Source organism: Leptopilina boulardi, unplaced genomic scaffold (genome assembly GCF_019393585.1).
Source record: "Leptopilina boulardi isolate dan_hultmark-lab unplaced genomic scaffold, ZJU_Lbou_2.1 LbouV2_130, whole genome shotgun sequence".
Lineage (NCBI taxonomy): Eukaryota > Metazoa > Arthropoda > Insecta > Hymenoptera > Figitidae > Leptopilina > Leptopilina boulardi.
Window position 1 is genome coordinate 710,179 of NW_026137675.1, and position 22,507 is coordinate 732,685.

At 28.4% G+C, this 22,507-nt stretch overlaps 4 protein-coding genes across 8 annotated transcripts in view; 2 read left to right on the forward strand and 2 right to left on the reverse strand.

Annotated features, from left to right (window-relative positions):
- LOC127291272 (serine/threonine-protein kinase SIK3-like) overlaps window positions 1–8,119 on the forward strand; it is a 190,210-nt gene extending 182,091 nt beyond the window's left edge. For 2 of the 4 annotated variants that reach the window (XM_051320316.1, XM_051320318.1), the window contains 8 exons: window positions 3,748–3,809; window positions 4,391–4,520; window positions 4,820–5,135; window positions 5,336–5,439; window positions 5,536–5,643; window positions 5,918–6,098; window positions 6,299–6,396; window positions 6,578–6,938. In XM_051320316.1, the coding sequence (XP_051176273.1) occupies window positions 3,748–3,809; window positions 4,391–4,520; window positions 4,820–5,135; window positions 5,336–5,439; window positions 5,536–5,643; window positions 5,918–6,098; window positions 6,299–6,396; window positions 6,578–6,818 (1,240 nt within the window). In that variant the 3' untranslated portion in view covers window positions 6,819–6,938. Of the gene's footprint in view, window positions 1–3,747; window positions 3,810–4,390; window positions 4,521–4,819; window positions 5,136–5,335; window positions 5,440–5,535; window positions 5,644–5,917; window positions 6,099–6,298; window positions 6,397–6,577; window positions 6,939–7,787 lie in introns of those variants that run through there. The other 2 variants (XM_051320317.1, XM_051320319.1) reach the window with 2 other exon arrangements.
- On the forward strand, window positions 7,952–10,590 carry LOC127291286 (NAD-dependent protein deacetylase sirtuin-2). 2 transcript variants are annotated; one of them, XM_051320347.1, is made up of 7 exons: window positions 7,971–8,119; window positions 8,376–8,391; window positions 9,093–9,332; window positions 9,450–9,806; window positions 9,882–10,077; window positions 10,160–10,343; window positions 10,424–10,590. In XM_051320347.1, exons 3-7 carry the CDS (start codon window positions 9,146–9,148, stop codon window positions 10,493–10,495), a joined length of 996 nt encoding a protein of 331 aa, XP_051176304.1. In that variant the 5' UTR covers window positions 7,971–8,119; window positions 8,376–8,391; window positions 9,093–9,145; the 3' UTR covers window positions 10,496–10,590. The 2 variants fall into 2 exon arrangements, with proteins under 2 accessions (XP_051176303.1, XP_051176304.1); XM_051320346.1 differs by lacking the exon at window positions 8,376–8,391 and having other exon boundaries at window positions 7,952–8,119.
- LOC127291263 (probable 2-oxoglutarate dehydrogenase E1 component DHKTD1 homolog, mitochondrial) lies at window positions 10,500–14,951 on the reverse strand. Its single transcript, XM_051320295.1, has 13 exons — window positions 14,697–14,951; window positions 14,180–14,469; window positions 13,881–14,100; window positions 13,473–13,819; window positions 13,170–13,391; window positions 12,926–13,083; window positions 12,593–12,860; window positions 12,173–12,380; window positions 11,694–12,106; window positions 11,515–11,635; window positions 10,890–11,078; window positions 10,752–10,837; window positions 10,500–10,695 (listed from the first exon to the last, which is right to left on the reverse strand). The coding sequence occupies exons 1-13, from the start codon at window positions 14,812–14,814 to the stop codon at window positions 10,588–10,590; spliced, it is 2,748 nt and encodes a 915-aa protein (XP_051176252.1). The 5' UTR covers window positions 14,815–14,951; the 3' UTR covers window positions 10,500–10,587.
- Window positions 14,952–15,458: 507 nt separating this feature from the next.
- Window positions 15,459–21,360, reverse strand: LOC127291269 (endoribonuclease CG2145-like). Its single transcript, XM_051320312.1, has 6 exons — window positions 21,153–21,360; window positions 19,023–19,454; window positions 18,547–18,933; window positions 16,841–17,114; window positions 15,992–16,424; window positions 15,459–15,926 (listed from the first exon to the last, which is right to left on the reverse strand). The coding sequence occupies exons 1-6, from the start codon at window positions 21,202–21,204 to the stop codon at window positions 15,693–15,695; spliced, it is 1,812 nt and encodes a 603-aa protein (XP_051176269.1). The 5' UTR covers window positions 21,205–21,360; the 3' UTR covers window positions 15,459–15,692.
- Between the last annotated feature and the right edge of the window lie 1,147 nt (window positions 21,361–22,507).

The window sequence follows — 22,507 nt, forward strand, 5'->3', positions numbered from 1 at the left end:
TAATAGTCGATTTTTGCTAAGTTCACGTCTTTGAATCAGTGGCGTGAATATAGCCAATTTTTAACTACCTTCACGTTTCTGAATCTGTTAGGTAAAAATAGTTGAGTTTGCCTACGTTCACGTCCCTGACTCAACGGCGTGAATATAGTCGATTTTTAACTACCTTCACGTCTTTGACTCAGCGGCGTGAATATAGCCTATTTTTTTAACTACGTTCACGTCTTTGACTCTGTGGCGTATTAATAGTTGCGTTTGTCTACGGTCACGTCTCTGACTCAGCGGCGTGAAAATAGTCGATTTTTAACTACGGTTACGTCTCTAACTCAGTGACGTGATAATAGTCGATTTTGGCTGAATCTGTTGGGTAAAAATAGTCGAGTTTGTCTATGTTCACGTCCCTGACTCAGCGGCGTGAAGGTAGTCGATTTTTAACTACCTTCACGTCCTTGACTCAGCAACGTGAAAGTAGCCAAAATCGACTATATTCACGTCTTTAAATCAGCGGCGTGAATATAGCAAAAATCGACAATATTCATGTCTTAGAATTAGCGGCGTGATTATAGCAAAAATCGACAATATTTACGTCTTAGAATTAGCGGCGTGAATATAGCCAAAATCGACTATTTTAATCGTTTTTGAATTAGCGGCGTGAAAGTAGCCGAGTTTCTTTTAAATTGATAAATTTTTTTTTTAACAACAAAATTAAATATTAAAACGAAAATTGTTTAATAAAATATGTATAAAAGTTAAAAAAAAATTTGAAATTTCTTTTTCGATAAATAATATAAGTAAAAACAAATCGAATAATATAATTTATGAAGGAAATTTAAAATTCGAGTGAATCCTGCTGTACATATATATATATATATGTATGTATACTCTCAGTGGGAAAATGATGATGATGATTGACGCGCTTCGAACGTTGAAAGTGCTTTGGGAAGAAAAAAAAGAGAAAAGAAAAAAAAAGAGTTCGCGTCGGCAAAAGATGAAAGATATTGGTCTAGGTATTTTGCTATCCCGAGAGTTGGACGGATATGGGATTATACTGCCTCACAGCTTCCCTTCTCACTGTACCTTTCTCGGTCATAAAGTCGAGATTTTTCATCAAATTTTACAGGCTTTGACTCCTCATTCGTAACTCTTTGCGCGAGAGAGGAAATAAAGGGTTTAAACCTCTTCTATGCTTTTCAGCATTGGCTATGTATCTGTTTTGTCCGGTTTTCCATTTTATTTATATATATATATATAAATTTTAAGATTATTGTGAATCGTGTAATTCGCTTGGATAAAGCTGATCATAGTAATTTTACTTTTAAAATGTCCTTTGTCTCAAATAATAATATGAGAACGATAAGAAAGTTTATTTCGACATTTTTAAAAAAAAAAAATTTATTTTCTTTAAATCGCACTAAAATGTTGAATCAAATGAATAAGCGCGGTAAAATTGATTTGTTAGAATTTTTATTTTGACAGAATTTTATTATCTGGAATTTACTTTTAAAATTTTTCATTCACATATTAATAAATTATTTAAAAAAATAATTGTAAATTAATAAAAATTGTTTTAAAAAAAAGTTTAAAGAAATAAAAAGGGGATTTTAAAAAAAAATTTAGAAATAGTATATAGAGTCTTTGGCTGAGGCGAATCTCCACCCGCAGCGTGACTTATGGGAAGCACTGTTGAGGGATGTGGAGATGCATTAAGAGTTCGAGTTGCATAATAATCGCATTAATATTACAAACAAGGACCGGATATTTTTCCGGGATGAAAATCGCGACACATACATCAAGTCCTGTGGCCATTGGCCAACTGGATTTTACTTGCCAGTTGCAGATAGAAGTTTTTTTTTCATTTTTTTTTCTTCTTCTTTTTTGAGGTTGGGCTCGCGACATGCAACAGAATTAATATTTGAAAAAAAATCCCTATAAGAAAAGTAATAAGAAATCCCGTCTTGATCCTTTTCTATATCTTGTATAGCATTTTTCTCGCAGACTGTATCAGACAGCAGGGGACCAAAAATTGTATCATGTAACGAAATTCTAAGATTTACTGACATCTCAAATGTAAAAATGCCCTTTTTTCTTCTTTTTTTTTTGTTATTCGAGATCTCTTCAACCCCCTTAAGGATGGAAATTTCCAAATTTTTTTTCTATCATTCTTATATAAAAAAAAGAAACAATATTTATAATTATTTTTTTGTTTTTTGATTTTTTCTGATAGAATTTTTCTTAAAGTTGATTTTTCTTGTTAATAGTTAGAAAAATTTCTTTAGATTTAAATAAATTATTAAATTTTCCTTTCTTTTTTTGAATAATTCAATTTTGAATTTTCGCGCAATTATTTTAATTTTATTCCTCAAGTTTGGTACCCCTGCTATTACTAGTTTAAGCCCCTAGAACCAGGGGTACCAAACTTGAGAAATAAAATTAATATAATGGCGCGAAAATTCAAAACCCTAAGAAAAAGAAAAAATTTAATTATCTAGAAATTATCCCCCCCCCCTCCCCTAAACGAAGATATGAATAAGATAATAAGATAACGAAGATAATTTTTTTAATTTTCTATTTGTAAATAAGCTAAAAATTTTTTTATTAATTTTTACATTACTTTTTTCTGTAAATTATTTTTTTTTGTCCAAATGAGATCAATATGATATAGTCATCAGTTGTTTTTTTCGACTTTTAAAAGAGAGAACTTCGTTGAGAGTAAATTTTCACGATGGTTCCGTTAGGCAATCACAATGAATCACAAAACGACTGCGCTTTACGATTGTTGTAAATTTCTCGACATGATATATTTTTTTTTTTTTTGGTTTTCTTTTTGCAAAATTTCTTCTTTTTTTTGTCCCCCCCCCCCTCCCTACTCATCTCTTGTTCCTTTAACTTTATACTCTATAGTACTTTTCAAAGTGCAAATCTCTCGCCGCCATAAGAGTTAAAAGAATTTTATTACACTCAGAGCAACACATATACTGAACTGTATTGTACATATAATAATAATAATAATAATACGAAAATCCCCGCGGAACTAACAAACGCTGTCAACTGACTCTCGAAATTTATTTTCTCCCCACAAAAACCACAAGGAACGATAAAAATTTTTAAATGATTTTTTTAGGATTATTACGAGAGGTCCCCGAAAACGGGACCTTGTCGAAATATGTGGTTGTAGCGAGAAATTCACTTTGTATGATTGACTACGTCATATTTATATATAAATATGTTAATAAAACGTTTTTGATTTAATTTTATTGATGTAATGAAAATTTGAATGAATAAATTTTTTATCTTGAGAAAATTATTATTATTATTATTATTTTATTATTATTATTATTATTATTGTTACTCCAGGTGGTAAAATCGAATTTTTTCATTATATATATATCGTTCAAAATTATTTTCAAACCCAAATAGAGGATAAATAACATTCTTATAACTCTAGGGAGAAAATTGGACATTTTTACCACTAGGGGAAGAAAACCGAGTTTCATAAAATAACCATTTTATAACCCTAGGGAAAAAATAAGGCATTTTTTACACTAGGGAAAGAAAACCGATTTTCATAAAATAACCATTTTATAACACTAGGGAAAAAATAAGGCATTTTTAACACTAGGGATATAAAAACAGACTTTTTTTCCTTCTAAAAGAAAATGAGCTTTTACAATTTTATTAAAAATAAAATTAATAAACACTATTAATAAAGTATTATTTCTAAGATTAAAGTAAATTTTTTTATTTTTTCAGAGATTTGAAAATGGAAAATATTATGTTGCAAGATTCACAACATTTAAGAATTAAAATCGTTGGTTTGTTTTTACATTTTTACGTATCAAAATTATATTCATTAAAAAAAAGTGATTCTTTTTTTAAAATTGCATTATAATTCTTTTTTTTTGATAATTAATCTTAATATTTAACAATCATTTAGTTATAATTTACATTAGATAGAAAAAAATTTTGATTCTCAATTACTAGCAACACGACTATCACAGATGTAAATATGATTGCCTACCTTCAGGCTGCATTATGATTTGAGCATTTTTATTTATTGTCGTTATTTAAAAAAAAAAATTTATTATTTTCATTGTAGATTAACAAATTGAGAGGTAGGAAATTTTTTTTATTTAATTACCCTCCTAATGATTTTATTATATAGGAAAAAAAATCTTTATACATAGAACAGCGATATGTTTCTCTACAATAACGAAAATTTTCCTTGTTTTAATGAAATATATCTCGCTGTTCCAGTGAAACTTATCTCTGTTTTATGGTGAAAATTTTTTTCCGTGTAATATTTTGCAAAATTTACAAAAATTTTTTTTTTTTTTTCTTTTGAAAATAATTTTTTTTTCTCAACAAAAAATATTTTTGATTATTATTTTTCAAGATTTTGGCTTGAGTAATATATGCAATAACAATGAGTTGTTAAAAACTCATTGCGGCTCACCAGAATATGCTGCACCGGAACTTTTTATTGACGGCAAAAAATATGGACCGGAAGTGGACCTTTGGAGTTTGTAAGTAACTACGTTAAATTGTATAAATACTATTTTTAATTTAGTTTTATATTTTAAATTTTTGCAAAAATTATTTTTGTTTTTTGTATTATTTTTTATTAAATTATTTTTTTTATTGAATAATTATTTCCTATTAAATAATTTAATAGATTTTTTAAATAATTAAATAAGTAATAAAAAATTAATTTTATATTAATTAAAATAAAATTTAAAAAATCGAAATTGATTTTTTTGATTAAAATAAATATTGAACAAAAAAAATTTGTTTTTTTTTTGCTCTTGTTTTTGAATGAGAACAGGGGAGTTGTTTTTTACGTGATGGTTACGGGTCGATTGCCTTTCGTGAGTCCTCAGGACGGTCATACACCCTCGGAGGAGCGTCGTCGAAAGTTCATGATTCAAATTAATCGTGGGCTGACTGCATTTCACGAGAAAAATCTTTCTGACATATCAAGCGAATATAAGGACGCACTGAATCGTCTGCTGACGCCAATTGCACACAAAAGAATCACCATTCAGGAACTCGGCTTTCATCCCTGGATCAACGACTGTCAAAAAACTTGTTGGAGTAAGGTCATGTCGGAGCATAATCTCACTCCCAATGAATATTCTCAGGTTTATATTAAAAAAAAAAAAGTTTTTTCAATTTTATATTCAAAATTTTATTATTTTTTTTTTATTTTATTCTATTACTATTTTTTATTCTAATTATTATTTATTTTATTTTAACTTCAACATTTTTTTCACTTATTTAAAATTAATTATAATTTAGAATTTTAGTTTATAATAATTCATTTAGTTAATTTTTAAATTAGATTTTAAATGAAGTAGCAGATGCTGTACATTTAGATAAATCTTCCGTTCATTCGAGTATTATTCAAAAAAGATATGGTAACATCGGTGGAATGTATAATATTAGGTTTGAATTTTTTTTTTAAAGTTTTAAAAAAATTTTATTTGTAAATATTTTTAAAAATAATTGTCATCAATTTTTTTATTTAAAAAAAAATTTCAGAATTCACGAATGTATACAAAAGAATTCAGTGAAAATTTTTCCCAAACCTCAAACATTATCTAATTCAAGAGCAGTGAATAAAATTTGTCAAATTAAATCCATAAACAAGTGAATTTTAAATATTTATATTTTCTAAAACAAATTTTTTAATTTATTTTATTATTATTACTATTATTATAATTACTATTATTATTATTACTATTATTATTATTATTATTATTATTACTGTTATGGTTATTACTATTATTATTATAATTATTTGTTCTATTTTTTTAAATTATTATTTTTTTTTTTGAAAGAAAAATTTTTTTTTAATTAAATATTTTTATGTTAAAAAAAATGGAGATATTTAAATAAATTTAGAGTAATTCTATTTTGTCAGACAAGTGAACAACAATGAGTCGATAAAACACCTTTTTCCGGCTCAAAATACGAGGCAGGAATTTCTCCCACTTCCGGTCAATTCACCGAAAATCGTTTCCGGATTTGTTAAAAAGGAGAGAAACTTTGAGGAACATCAAAAGGAATTATTCTCAAGAGGACAAAGAAAGTCTTTAGTTACGGTAAGATAATTTTTTTTTTTTTATTCTTAAATTATGCACAAATAAATAAATATATATATATATATATTCTAAGCAATTTAATTTGAATAATAAAAATTGAAATAGTAAATTTTCGAAAAAAAAAGTTTCATTTAAATTTTTAAAAAAATGAATGCTTCAAGAAATTTAAAGAAAACTTATTTATAAAAAAAAATTTTAAGCCTACCCAGGGAAATCGAATAATTAAAAAACAAAATCCCATTCCCCGTTTGGAAACCATAAATCGAGTAGATTCCGTTGCTCAAAGACGTTCGCAAAGGTATAAAAGATTTTTTAAAAAAAAAATTGTTTAAAGAAATTAGAAATGAAATTTTTTAAAAACTGTAAAGTAGGTGGCGCTGCTTTTTTTCTAAAAACGTATGGCCTTAATAAAAAATTTTTTCAAGTTAGAAAATTTTTTTTTTTTTAAATTTATTTTTTAATTAAAAATTAATTTGTAGATTAGCGGCAAGACAGGAAGTGTTGCCCACAAGAATGATATTAAGAAGCAGTACAAAACTTTCAAAAAGAGATGAATTAATATCAGAATCGATGAAAGTTAATAATAATAATAAAATTTCCACATTTTATAAAACAATTCAACATCCACCGAATTCACGACTATCAACTAAAGCCATTGTCGCGTTAAAATTTGTCAAAAAGGTTAATTTAATATTTATTTATTTCAAAAATTGGTTTTAAACTAATATTAAACTTATTAATTAAAAAAAGAACAGGACAACAACCAAGGATAATAAAAGTCGAGTCAAAAAAAGATCAAGTAATTCAATTTTTAATTTGTCAATTCGAAAAAAATCTTAAACCTGAATGGATGTTGTTTTGAATTGAAGAGAATATTACAAGTTAAAAAATGCCCGTTCGTCCTTGAATATATATTTTTTTAAACTTATTTAATTTAAAAATATTTATTTGATACTTCCATAAATATGATTAGAAATATTTTTTTTTATTTTTTTATTTAATATATATATATATATATTTTTTATTCAAAATCAAATTTATTATTGAAATTACACTAAAGAAATATTGAATATTAATTTTTATTGTATACAAAGTAAAGAAAAATTTGTGAAAGGGAGGTTTTTTTTAAAGAAGAAAAAAATATTTGCCTCAATCGATATAAATTTGCGGGAATTTTTTGTATCATATTTTAAAATAAAAGAAAGGTATACAAATATTTCGAATTTATTTTATATTTTTAATAAAAATTAAATTAAATTAAAAATTTTAAAAATAAATAAATAATTGAGCTGCCGGATGAAAGAAGGGCACATAACACATTTAAATGATATTTAGTTATGTGACTTCTTTGATCCGGCAGCTCAATTTATTTTATTATTAATTAACAAAAATTATAATTATTTTATTAATACTTAACAAAAACTGCAATTATTTTATATTAATTACCAAAAATTGTAATTATTTTATTATTAATTAACAAAAATTATAATTATTTTATTATTAATTAACAAAAATTATAATTATTTTATTATTACTTAACAAAAAGTGCAATTATTTTATTTTAATTAACAAAAATTGTAATTATTTTATTTTTAATTACCAAAAATAATAATTGTTTTCATTAATTTCCATTATTTGAATTAATTGCTTTTATTAATATTCTGTTAATTAATGCTTTACATTTTTCAGTTTAAATATTACAGGAAATATATATCGAAAATTCGATTTGTAGTATTTAAATTTTAAATATTTTCCCGCTCTCGCCAGTGCTGCCAGCGGAAGAAACTGGAAGCTTTTCAAGAAATTCAGTTTTTTTTCCCCTCGTACGATAATGGTCTGTAATTATCTGTAGTTTAAGGTGTCACACACATTGAAATATTTATTTTTTTTTATGATAGCAATTTACAATTTTGCTGATGAAATTGTTTTATAATTAACTATAAAAAAAAAAAAAAATCATAAACGACACGCAAGAATTATACAATTACTTATGGACAAGTCAAAAGAAGAGGAGGAAAGAGGTAAGTCATAAAGATAAAATTTTACTTCATCATTATTGTGTTTATATTCTCAGTCTTCTCGATGTTTAATTCCAATTGTCTCTTATTTACTTAATTCAATTAATTTACTACGCCTACAAAACGTCATTTTATTCCCGTATCTCTTGTAGTGTATAAAAATTTTTTCTATTCAATCGATTTTTCTAGTAAAAACTAAAATTTAACCTCAAAAATTGTCATTTTTGATATTTTTTTTAACGCTAACAAAAAAAACCAGTTTTCTTGGAATTAAGGTAACAACAATTTTTTTTTGTGCAAATTTTCAATTTTTGTGTGTTTTATTGGATTTTTTTTGCAAATTTTCAATTTTTGTGTGTTTTATTGGATTTTTTTTGCAAATTTGACAATTATTTTTTGGAAAAAATTGAAAATTGCAATTTAATTATTAATTTTGTTAAAAGATATTTTTTTTTGCAAATTTTCGATTTTTTTGGTGTGTGTATCGATTTTTTAAAATGTATAAATTTACAATTGTTGTTCCGTTAAAATTTGCAAATTTAATTATTAATTTTTGTGAAAAATAAGTGGAAGCTATGAAAAAAATTGGTGAAAATTTAAAAAAAAGGGGAAAATTTAATTTTCATTTTAAAAAAATAGTTTATTATTTTAATTACGTAAAAAATAATGTTAATAATTATTTATTTCAATTTAAAAATTTTTTAAATTTATTTATTTAATCATTAATTAATTAATTATTATAATAATATTGTAATTATAATAATATAATAATAATTAAATAATTATTTAATTAAATAATTTAATTACTTTTATTATTACTTACAAATTTTGTCAAAATAATCGAAAGGGATCGTTAAATTAATTTTTGCTTTGAAAATTTTGTGTTGAAATTATTTTATGTTTGTAAAAAAAAAAAAAAAAAAAAAAAAAATGAATTTTATTAATAATTGTGATTTTCTTTTCCATATATATCCAGAAAGTAATGCAGACGAATCGAAACTTCCAATTGAAGAAGTTCAACAATTAGAAATGGACAAGGTTCGTAAACTTTTTCTTCAAACATTAAATCTCTCTGGCGATGATAAAGAAAAAGAAGACGAAGAAGCAGAAGAGGAAAAATTATTGTCCGATTTAAGTTTAGACGGAATTGTCGAATACATCAAAAATGGAAAATGCAAAAATATCATCGTCATGGCTGGCGCTGGTATATCAACCGGTAAATAATTCAAAAAAATTCAAAATTTTTTTAGTATCGACTTTATAGCCAAAAAAAAAAATAAATAAGCAGAATAAAATTAAAATCAGATTTCAAAATTTTTTTTTTTGATTTTAGCCGCAGGAATTCCAGATTTTCGCTCACCATCGAGTGGTCTTTATCATAATTTAGAAAAATACAATTTACCCCATCCGCAGGCAATATTTGAAATTGATTTTTTCAAAAAAAATCCCGAACCATTTTTTGTTCTCGCTAAGGAATTAATGCCCGAAGGTTTTAAACCAACATTAAGCCATTATTTTATTCGATTATTGTGGGAAAAGGGATTATTGTTGCGTCATTATACGCAAAATATTGATACACTGGAGAGAGTTGCTGGTGTACCTAGTGAAAAATTAGTTGAAGCACATGGGACATTTCACACGGGACGTTGTTTGCAGTGTAGAGCACCACATGAATTTGTCTGGATGAAAGGCAAGTTTCCCTCAATTTTTTTTTTATTCAAAATTTAAAAATAAAAGCAAAAAACTGAAATACTTTAAATTACAGAAAAAATACAAACTGGAACAATTCCAAAATGTGAGGAATGTGAGGAAGGTGTTGTAAAGCCAGACATTGTTTTCTTTGGTGAAATGTTACCAGAGAGATTTCATCATTTAATTAGTAAAGATTTTCCAGAAGCTGATTTACTAATTATTATGGGATCAAGCCTCGTTGTACAACCGTTTGCTTCTCTCGTTGACAGGTTAGTTAAATAGACAAAAAAATGTAGATAACAATAAAAAAAAAGGAGGCAAATAATATGAACTATTTTTTTTTCATTTTAGAGTAAAGTCAAAATGTCCAAGACTTTTGATAAATAAGGAAAAAGTGGGAATGGCCGATAGACTAACAAGACTATTGGGTTTACGACAAGGTCTTGATTTTGATTCAAAATCTCGTCGTGACATCGCTTGGTTGGGCGATTGTGATAAAGGTTGTCAGGAATTTGCCGATAAATTAGGCTGGGGTGTAAGTTATTAATTTTATTAGATGCTCTTTTAAAAAATAATCAATGCGTTTGGGAAAATAAAAATTTTGATTTTTCACAGGAGGAATTGAAGTCTCTTATGGAAAAGGAACATGAACGCCTTGGCAAAGAGGAAATTAGTAATAAATTATAATTCCTTTCTCTTTCTTCAAATTATGTATATAGATTAAGGTTAATATTTAACATATAGTTGGGAAAAAAATAAATTATTAAAAAAAAAAAATTCTACTTTATAGCGAAAGGTTTTTTTATCACTTCCTCGGCTTCTTGTTGATGTACACGACCAACGCCGACTGCCGGTGCTGGTAAGGATTCCCTACCCGAGAACTGCAACTGAAAAAAAAGCATCACTTGCAAATTTTATTTTTATTTTTTAGAAATTCCCTTACCCTTCTACCGCAGAGATTTTCAAATCGTGGTTTAACGAATGACCAAGCTCCCATATTTCTCGGCTCCTCTTGACTCCAGACAAAAGCTGAAAAAAAATGAAATAAAATAAACGTTTTAAAGAACCAACAAGAACTTACTGCTCGCATGTTTGTATTTTTCAATTTCTTCCAATAGTTCCATAACCGGAAATGGACAAAGGCTCTCAATTCGAATGATTGCTATGTTTGTCGCTCCCAAAATTTCCCTCTGTTGAATCAAATTGTAATAATGTTTTCCACTGACAAGCAAAATTCGCTGGACATTTTCTTTCTGTACTTTCTCGTCTCCTGTAAAGGGAAAAATTTAAAAAAAATTACCTTTTTTTGAGGCAGGAAAAATTAATTTTTTTTCCATTTATTGTTTGTTTACAGATACTGACGGAACGAAAAAGGAAAAAAGGTATAATCTACGGGATCTTATCATGGAACAACTAAGGTAAGTCACTCTTGTTTTAGGATCCATTTTTTACAATCCGAAACTATGGATTAAGCATCGGATTTTTTCTCGGGTGCTGTTAATTTTGCTTTGACATTGAAAATCGTTTTTATTTTTCAAAAAAAATTGCGGCATGGAACAAAGTCGCATAAAACAGAATTGGAGTGCTACACTCGAAGGCAAAAATCTTACAACAGTTCCGGAGGTATAAAGAGCTCCAAAAAAAAAGGTTTAACGGATTTTAGTGGATCTGTATGCAAATTTTCCAAAAGTCCCTAAAAAACGAACCTATTACAGTTTTAAAACAAGTCCCCAGCGTCATATCCACAATATCCGAAACTGCAGCCGAATGACGAAGTAAAACCTTGGGTGTAACGACAATCAGCGGTTTTCGAAAATCCCTCACCACCTTAAATATGTGAAAAATTAATTATTTTGCAAAATAAAATTTTTTACTAAAATCATACTTGTCTTCTAAGTAGATGAAAGTATTGTGCCGGTGTTGTGGGAATGGCAATTTGAAAATTAACATCCTCCCCATCAGGTTTTGTTTCCTTGCTATCGGTCAATTGAAGAAATCTCTCCATTCGACAGGAACTATGCTCTGGTCCTGCTCCCTCGTAACCATGTGGTAAAAGCATTGTTAGTGCACTGCTCAGCATCCATTTTGCTTCGCCACTCGTTAAAAATGTATCGATAATTATTTGTGCACCATTGAAAAAATCACCAAATTGCGCTTCCCAAATTGCCAATGTCGACGGTGATGTAATACTAATTCCATACTCAAAACCCAATACCGCCTCCTCTGACAAAATACTGTTAGCCAATTCGATTTTTCCCTTTTGTTCTTTTATCATTGAATTCAATGGAATGTGAATCCCTAAATAAGATGATTTTTGAACTTTGTAGTTTATTACTATGGAATTTTTGTTTTGTTTTGTTTTACCTCCACTAATTTGATCAACAAGCATTGCGTGTCGATGGGAAAATGTTCCTCGACCAACGTCCTGACCACTCAATCTAACATTGTATCCCTGATAGAGTAAACTTCCAAAAGCCATTGCCTCAGCTGTTGACCAATCAATTTGTCCTTCTGATTCAATTTTTTTCAATCTTGAATTCACGTGCGATTTCAGAATATGTGGATGTATGTTCTAAAATTTTTCAATTATTGAGTTATATCACTGTAAAAAGAAGGTACTAAAATAGTACCGATTTTAGGTATTAAAATAGAACCAAAAGGCAATTTAGTATACCTAAATTTGGTATTAAATTAATACCTCTCGTATCGTTAATTTAAATTCAGGGATTCAGTAAATTCTGGCTAATTTAGCATAAGAAAGGGTAAATTATTGTTCATTCTTACAAAATCTTTTTCAAATTGAACACTTTGATTGCCGACAAATTTCAATATATTCGAATCCACACCGGTATTCCAAGTGGTTACTGCAGAATCAGCTTGTTTTATTCTTGACCACCAACCACTAAAATACGTTGGCTGTGGATTATAATCGTCAGCTTGTCTCAAAGCATTTGCCAACCATGCAGTATGATCATTGACAATCATTTTTCCCTCTTCTTTAGTTAGAACATTTGTCGATGATAATTTTTCCAAATAAGCATCTGGAACAGATCTTAAACATTTTTCATAGATAGAGAATTTGGAAATTCTTAGGATAAAAATCCCTAATAAACTTACGAACGATTTTGAATAATTTTGTAAAGCAAAGGATTCGTGAATGTTGGATCATCGAGTTCATTGTGTCCCCATCTTCTAAAGCAATTTAAATCCACAAATACGTCTTTGCGGAATTTTCTCTGATAGGCGAATGCAATTCTTGTGGCACGAACTACCATCTTTGTTTTTTTTTGGTAGAGGTGAAAAACGAATTGAATAATTTTTTTTAAAATATTTATTCTAATAATATTAATTCTAATTGTACCTCGGGATCATCACCGTTGACATGTATAACAGGAGCGTTTATAAATTTTGCCAGATCGGTGCAATATCTAGTGGATCTACCACGCGACGCTGGAGTAGTGAATCCAACTTGATTATTTACCACCAAATGAATAGTGCCACCAATTTCAAAATGTGGACATCCACTTAGTGCCAGGCATTCTTGATTTACTCCTTGTCCCACGTAAGCCGCGTCTCCATGAATCTGAAAATTCCATTTTTTTTAATCTTCAAAGGTATTTTTGAAATTATAAAAAAATATTTACTTTCTAGATATTAAAATTACCTGAACATTTAGAACTTTGTCACTCCATCGAGATGATTTATTTTCCGAATAATCACCATCGTTAATTGCCTGCATAATGGCACGTGTTTTTCCCATTGAAACGGGATTAACTGCCTCAAGATGAGATGGATTTGGTAAAATACTAACATGAAGACTCTTACCGGTTGTATTAAAATCCATTGACGATATAAAATGACTTATCACATCGCCTGTGGCTTTTGCATTGTCGGGAAATTCTGGAATACCACGTAATTTTCGAAATAATTTTTCCGGTGGAAAATTTAACATTCCCGTGAGAAAATTTAAACGTCCCCGATGTGGCATACACAAAACCAAGTGTTCCAATTCTAAAAAGGTGAGATTTTAATTTTTTTTTTTAAATTGGATTTTTTTTTGAAATAACTTTACCAGTTGATGAGAGTTGAAAAAGTTCCCTACAAAATGCCATCATACTTTCGGCTCCTTCTCCTCCGTAACGTTTTACTGTGACAAATTTCACTGCAAGAAAATTGTCGAAAGCTTGACTTTTTAGCATTTCCTTTGCAATTCCACGACGAGTTTCCTCGTTTAGGGTTTCTTGATAGAATTTTTCGTAGTTTTCTGCAAACCATTCTCGCTCTTCTTCGCTCTGTTAGAAAACAAAAAAATGTACTATCTGCTAATTATTATCTAATTAATAATGAAGAAATAAAAAATTTTTTTCTTACCTCTAAATGAGTAAATTCAACGCCAATATTTTTGCAGTAAATATTTTTCAAAATTTCGACAGCCTCAGCGATGCTACCATTTGCTTTTTCTGTGATAAGCAAATTTTCAAATGATACACAATCCGATAAATTGAGTCCATAATTTTTAGGATTTAATTCCGTTAGTGATTCTTGTTTTGTGAATGAAACCGGATCTATATTCGCTTCTTTATGGGCGTGTTCACGAAATGCTGTCACTAGTCGAAAAAAATTACTGTTCCTCGCTCTCGTTTCCAATTTCTTCTCTGAAACTAAGGAAAAAAATTTTGCTGAATAAAAAATGCTAAATTTTAATTCTAATCATCATAAAACAGCAAAAAAAAGGCGGGGGAAAATTGTTTAATTAATTTTTAAAAGTTGATTAAATCATAATTTTTTCTATATTTATTTTAAGTTAAGGAGGTGATAAAAAAAAATTAATAATAAATTTTAATTAATTAATGAAACAAGTAATTTTTACGGATAATTAATAACCTGCCTTGAAAATGACTTCGTTCTTTGGGTCGATGACCATAAACTCCAGTACCACTGTTATAAAGTCTTTTCAAGTTTTTCCAGTTGTTTTTCCATTGAATTGTAGGAACACTTTTGTACATGGCTGCTATACACTTTTGATCCCCCTCGTCTCTAACTTTCCGAGTTCTCTCACTTCATTCTCTCGCGGTACTTTTTTTTTTTTTTTTTTAATATCACAACACACGAGCCTCGCGTCGAGTCTTATCTGTTTGCTTATATAAAATATGGCCGAACGATATCTTTAATTTTCATATTGCGTTATGTATGGTAGAGAAAGAGAGAGAGCGAGAGTTTTGAAACATCTTCATCGTCCTTTTTATTCGTCTAAACTTTCAATCAATTTGACCTTCCAATTGATTATGAGCATTGTATAATAAAATTAGTTGATTTTATTTCATTAAATTCCGGGATAAAAAAAAATTTTCTAAATAATTGATAGGGAAAAAAATTTAACGAAAATGAATGCGAATTTTGAAGGAATAGTAATTAGTAGTTAGTAGGGTTAGTATTTAGTAGTTAATTACTAATTAGTGTATTTATTAATATTAATAAGTAATATTAATTTATCACTATAGTAATTTTTTATTTGATCAATTTAATTTAATGTAACAAAATTTAAATTATACAGAAAATTATAAGGTATTAAAATAAGCTGCATCGCTTATTTTAAGGCCTTTTAATTTTCTGTGTAATTCCTAATTTTTATTCGAGGAAGTTAAAATACTTTATTCCAACAGTTCATTTTTATTTATTTCTCACAGCATTTAGAAATGTACAAAGTAATGATTCCATGATCTTGAAAAAGCAATAAATAGCTCTAAAAAAAAAACAACTTTCGAATAAATAAATAAAATTATTTGTGAAATTAATTTAATTTATAATTTTCCGAAAAAAATCCCTTTTTCTAACAAATAGAAAAATTTTCAAAGCAGTAAAAAAAAAAAAAATGACAGAACTTTTAAATATCAGGATATGCTGATCCCACGTGATCTTTTCCGCTATAACGGAAATTGTGTGTGACAATGTTGAATTTTGTACCACCAAGGGAAACAGGACACGGTTGATCTGGTCGTACAATGAAACAAACGGTATAGAGAGACATTTCCAATTCAGGTGATGTACCAATAAACATTGTCGTTACTGGTTTATCAAATCCGTTGAATTTTGAGTGTACTTTCAAAATTGCCGCCTTCTGAAATAGAAATTTTCATTTTAAAAATTGATTAATTTAGAAAAAAAAGAAAAGAAAATCCCTACATCTCCAAGATCGACTTTTTTCATGTATCCAAGATAATCGGCCCTCTTCTTTAATTCCTCAGCATTAAAGTAAATCCAATTGTGAAGACCAGAAACTTCTGTTCCAAGTTTTAATTCAGTCATAAAAACATGCTCAAAACCAGTGCTACCAGTTTTTCCATTGCCTCGTGAATAGAGATTGAACCACATTGTTCTTAATTTATCCTTATATTTATAGTAATCCTTTTCAATGAAACCTTTATCTGACAAAAATCGCATGGCAAATGACATGACATTTGTACTTAAAAATGTGTCTATCAAGAGACTTTCCTCTCGACGTTGTGCGGGATTTATATATTCATGGGTCCTTGTGTCCAATTGATAATTATCATAAATTGTGAGAACTTTCTGAATTGTTGGTATTTGCAGGGCTTCTGGTTTTACACTCAAGAGTCTGGACAAATGAATTTCAAAATAGTTCTATAAAATTAATTTTCACTTTGTTCACTCGCAAGTCGAATATTTCTGTCATTTTGGAAGAAACATTAAGTATAGAGAGAAATTATGTATCTTTGAGAAATTAGAATCAATCTAGTATACTGTTCAAAACCTAGTTGCTGGGTTCTAAATTTTTTTCTTAAAGACACGTATAGTTTCTATTTTTGTACTTAAAACATATAGGTTTTGTTCCAAAACGGCCAGAAGACAGACTTACTGTGAAATTTATTTACAAATATGAATTTATTTAAAGATTCGAGATTTTTCACAGAAAATTAAAAGGCATTAAAATAAACGTTGCAGCTTATTTTAATGCCTTTTAATTTTCTGTGTTATTATGAATCAGGTGGAATAATTTTTAGAAGCACTTACGGTTGAGGTGCTTCATCGACAGGACTGTTTCCAGTGGTTTGCTTCTGTAGATTCAGGGTAATGTACTTCATGGCATTGTTAGCGTCCTTGATGAAAAGTGCTTCCGTTAATTTTTCTAAATCATCATCGGTAACAATATTTCCCTTACTGAATGTTGGATTACTTGAGAATTTTGATGCTGCTGCAGCAGCACCAGCAGCGGCAACACCAGCTGCTGCTGCTCCTCCGGTTGCAATTCCAGTTCTACCTGGTTGAGAAGTTGGTGGAATGTTTCCTAAAAGTAAAATGAAAATTTGTAACTTATTGTTTTGATTCTTTTAAACTTAAACCACTTTTTTCGATGTTGCTCTGATTTTTCGACCTAAGGAAACTTGGGTAGATAATTTCCCCCAAACTGATTATTATATCTCTAACATATCTCAACTGCGTATTAATAAATTAACGTTCTGCTTCATATGAACTATATTTTTGACTGGAATTTTAGTTTCCATTTTGTCATTTTGTTACGTTCTGAAATTAGTATTGAAAATTTTATAACAAAATGTTTTATTAATAGTTTTCTTATTTTTATTTAGTACTAGCGATGTATTCCTCGCTCGCTCGGTTATAGTTGTACTTATTGTAGTTTATGTATATTATATATATATATATATAATTTATGTTTTAAATTAATATATTATTATTAATATTGTATAAAATTTATCTTAATTTTGCTCATTATCATTGAAGGATGAAATGACAATTGTTAAATATTAAATGTTTTAATTTATTATAATTATAACAAAAATATTAATTATATTATATTATAATATATTTTTTTATCTTATATTATATAATATTATATTATATTGCTGTAAATTGCCCCACAAGAGAGAAAATGGAGATGGAGATTTTGCAAATTTTTCAGAAAAATGTTCATAATAAATCGAAAAACCTTATAAAATATCGGTATTTATTTTTATTATCCAGAGTAAACCTTTATAAAGAGAGTTTAAAGGTATATATCCAAAAATTCGCAAAAAAAATTGCATAAAATTGCAAAATAACCCTTTTTTGGGTTAAAATTGAAAAAACATGCTACAAAAAAAAGTATGTAAGATTTTCTAAAAGCATATGGCAAAGTATTTTGATTTATTTGAAAATAAGTGAAAATAAATTTTCCAAGGACGGTGTCGGTGTCGCTTTTGGAAATTTGTTAACTTAATATAATAGAAGATTTTTTCAATTTTATAAAATATTTTTTTGGGGGGCTTTTTGCATTAGCCAAATATAAACTAGGAATTGCATTTGTTAACACGTGGTTCGGGTTCGAAATTTATAAAATTGTGAGTGATTGTTTTCGTATGCTTTGGATTACACTGGGATGAAGAGCAGATGCAGTCTGATCCTGACAACGGTAAGTTTACAATAATTCTAATTTGTTTTTTCATTTGCAAAAGAATATAATTACAATCAAAGAAGCGTTAAAGGTTTTGTGTATATTGTAGGCACGGACGGTAAAGAAAGGCCTTAGTACCCCCCTCCCCTCGAGAATCATTTCCCCCTATCAGAGAAACTTCCCTGTCATAGTCGCGTAGGTTATAAATTTTCTACGGTCACTGTTTATCCACCAAATTAAGGCTTAAAAATACTTTCGTGAAAGTCGTTCTAATCTGATTCTAATTTCAAATTAGCTATTCTAATCGCCGGTTGTTTTAATTCAATACCTGGTTTTGCTCCTCCATAAACTGGAACTCCAAAATTCGGTCTAGAAGTCGTGGTACTTCCTGAAGAAGCGACTTGAGCAAATGTTTTACCACCTGTTGGTGATTGGTTTCCACTTGACAATCCACCGGCATTTCCTTGTCCACCAGTAGCTAGTGGAAGACTTGGAAAGTCTTTGGATCCGCCTGTTGAAGCTGGAATTCCCGGTCTTGATGTCTGGGTAGGATAACCCAATGATCCAGGACCTGGAGGAAGTCTTTGTGGATCAGGTCTTGGAGTTTGCACCGAATTAATTGGTCTTGGAGTTTGAACAGCAACCGGAGTTGTAGGTCTTGAGGTTGTAATTTCAGGTTTCGAAGTTGGCACACCAGGTCTTGGTATTTGAACTCCTAATGTTTGCGTTAATTCGATTAGTTTCATAAACGATTTTAATTCTTGGAAGTTAATTAAGAAATTAATTAATAAAAAATTCACCCACCAGGTGGAAGCTGTCCTGATGAAATTGCGGGTCCCGTACTTGGAACTCGAGGTGGTTGTCGTCCTTCTCCGGCACCAGTCAAATCAATTGCCCAATCTCTGTATCCAGAATTTGCGGGCTTCTGTCTTGGAATATCCAGACCAACTTCAGTTCCAGGATTTGGTTTTTGGGGTCTGGCATTGTCGCGAATGTTACCTGCAGTGTTTCCGGCACCAATTGACAATCCTGGATTAGCGGCTCCAGCTAAACCAGCATTTATATTTACAGGAACTTTTGTTGTCGCTCCTAGATTTGCTACTGGAGTTGATGAGACCTTGGACGTTGATATTGGAGTCACTGGTGACGCGGAACTTGTTATTAGGGGAGTTTCGGTTGTTGAATCTTTATCCTTATCTTTGTCCTTTTTCCAAAATTTCCATCCGGCATCGACATCTTTTGGGGAAGATAAATATTTTTGATTGATTAGTATTGTTATATTAAAGTAGAAATAGTTTGGAAATTATTCTAGGTCAAGGGAAAATTAATTTTTTTTAGATAGTTTTACAAAACAAAAGTAGATTTTGATGGAACTTGGTGCCTAGGGGGTTTTTTGAGTCGCTGATTACGATTCTGTAATCAGATTTTAAAAATTCAAAATGTCGGATCCAATATGGCGGACAAAATGTTTTAAAGTGATTTAATTCGCTTGAAATTTGTTACTCAGGGGTTTTTAGGGTCGCTGATTGCGAATCTGTAGTCAGATTTTTGAAATTCAAAATGCCGGATCTAATATGGCGGCCAAAATTTTGAAAAAATGATTTAATTCACTTGAAATTTGTTATTCAGGGGTTTGCAAGGTCGCTGATTACGTATCTGAAGTCATATTTTCAAAATTCAAAATGGCGGATCCAATATGGCGGACAAAATGTTTTAAAGTGATTTAATTCGCTTGAAATTCGTTAAACTCAGGGGTTTTTAGTGTCACTGATTGCGAATCTGTAGTCAGATTTTTGAAATTCAAAATGGCGGATCTAATATGGCGGCCAAAATTTTGAAAAAATGATTTAATTCGCTTGAAATTTGTTATTCAGGGGTTTGCAATATCGCTGATTACGAATCTGAAGTCATATTTTCAAAATTCAAAATGGCGGATCCAATATGGTGGACATTAATTTTAAAAATTGATTTAATTCGCTTGAAACTCGTCACTCAGGGGTTTTTGGGGTTGCTGATTACGAATATGAAGTCAGATTTTAAAAATTCAAAACGGCACTAGGGTAAATTATATTTTTTTTTAAATTTTGAGTTTTTTTTATTTTTGGTAAATAGAAGTATAAAACAAATTATATTTTGCATTTTATGTTAAAATTTGAACTCTCCAAAACAAAATAATAAATTTTTACAATTTTTCTAATATTATTCATAAAGATTTGAATCTCTGCAAAATAATAAATTATCTAAAGAGAGAGAGAGAGAAACTGGTTGTTGAATCATTATGAAACAAATTAAATGTCCTTTATTTCGTACGGAATTTTAAACTAATTCCTTCTTCTCTTAACTTAAGAGAGGTTTGACCTTCAGGTATATTTATAGTGTCTACTTTGACATTCAATGACAAATTCATAAAAAAAAAATTAATATTTCATAATTTTTCAAAATAGGGGATAATTTTCCTCTTTTTAAAATATACATATATATTTAAAAACGATTTGAAAGACAATGCAAATTCATTCATTTATTCTTAACGTTATTTTTTTTAATATTCTTATTTGCATATTATATATTTATTATGAAAAAAAATTCCAAGGGCTCGTTATTACTTTCAAAGTTAAAGAAAATAAAAATTTTAATAAATAGAACAAAATCGTTTAACGTTCTATCGATAAAAATAACAATACAAAAAAACATTTTTTACCCATTCGGTAATTGCTTATAATATTATTTATTTATTTAATATATTTAACTTTATTTTTTTAGAAAATTTGAGAATTAAAATTAAATGAAAATAAATTTATATGATAATAAATAATAATAATAATAATAATAAAAAATTCTACAAAAAAAGTTCTTAATTTCTTAAAATATTATTTTTGTAAATAACATACGTGACTATTTTTGTTTTCTATTTATTGAGAAATTTCGGGGACTCACCGACAATAAATGAGGCGGCAACCAAAAAAACAAAAAAATAGAGAGACTTCATCTCTCGCCAAAAAAAATAATTTTTTTTTGTTTAAAAACTTGAAATTTTTCAAGTTTTTTTTCGAAGGAATTGTTTTGAAAGAAACCAAAAGAAAAATGAAATATAAGTCAATATATAGTCGTCACGAGAACGTCTTAAGGATGACTGAATCGACTAAATCGATGTGGCTAGTATTAAGTTCTCCTGCTATAGATCGTATAGCAAATAATACTTTCCCTAAGACGTAGCTGACGATTGGTCAAGCTTGAAAAATATAAAATAATCCCAAGACCATGACAGAGGTCGGTACACGATTCTTTTGAATGCTTTTATTGTGTATATATATATATATATATATATATATATATACATATATGGGGATTCAAAAGTTGCCCAGTATTTAGTGAAAAAAAAATATGTTTTTAGTTTTGGACTATATCTTGGCTGTGAATTTTTTTTATATATAAATAAAAAATATGTAAATAAAAGTATCTTATTATAGTTAAGACTGAAAAAAAAAATTTCCCTAGAACAGCGATATGTTTCACTGAAACAAGGAAAGTTTTCGCTATTCTGAAGAAATATATCGCTATTATAGATAAAGATATTTTTCCGTGGCAAGTAACTGATTATTTGAAGCCAATAATTTTTTAGAATGCAATGTTCTTAAAATAAGAAGACATTCTTTTAAAATTGAGAATAAATAATCTATTATAATTTTAAAAAAAAATTATCAGTATTATTATTTTATCATTTTATTATTTATTTGTTTATTATAAAATCAAAATTAATTCTTAAATTTAGAAAAAATAAAAAAATTTGTTCAATGTACGTGTGTAAAAATAATAATTAGATTTTGACGGCAATGCATTATAGACTGTTAAATTTCAATGCGCGCGATGATGTCAGATTTGTTGTATGATTCTTGAGAAGTTAAAGAGAAGGTCACAATTAAGATGAGACCTTCCTGTAGCGCTGCAACCTATTCATGATACGAAAGAGGAACAGAGATGTCAAAAGTGTCGATGCAGATAAAATGTTCTCTGTTTTCATTTTATAGTTCGTTGGGATAACCCAGTTTCATAATTATATATTCAATTTTTTTTCCGTTTTTGTGTTATTTTTTTTTTTTGTTTGTTTTTCAAGTAGGAAATTTTTCAAAGTTTATTTTCTAAAGATATTTATAATTTATCTTATGCTTTCTTAGTTAAGAAATTTTCTATATTTAAAAAAACAAAATTATGTTTTAATAATTTTATTTCATAATAATAGTAATAATAATAGTAGTAATAATAATAACAATAATAATAACAACAATAATAAT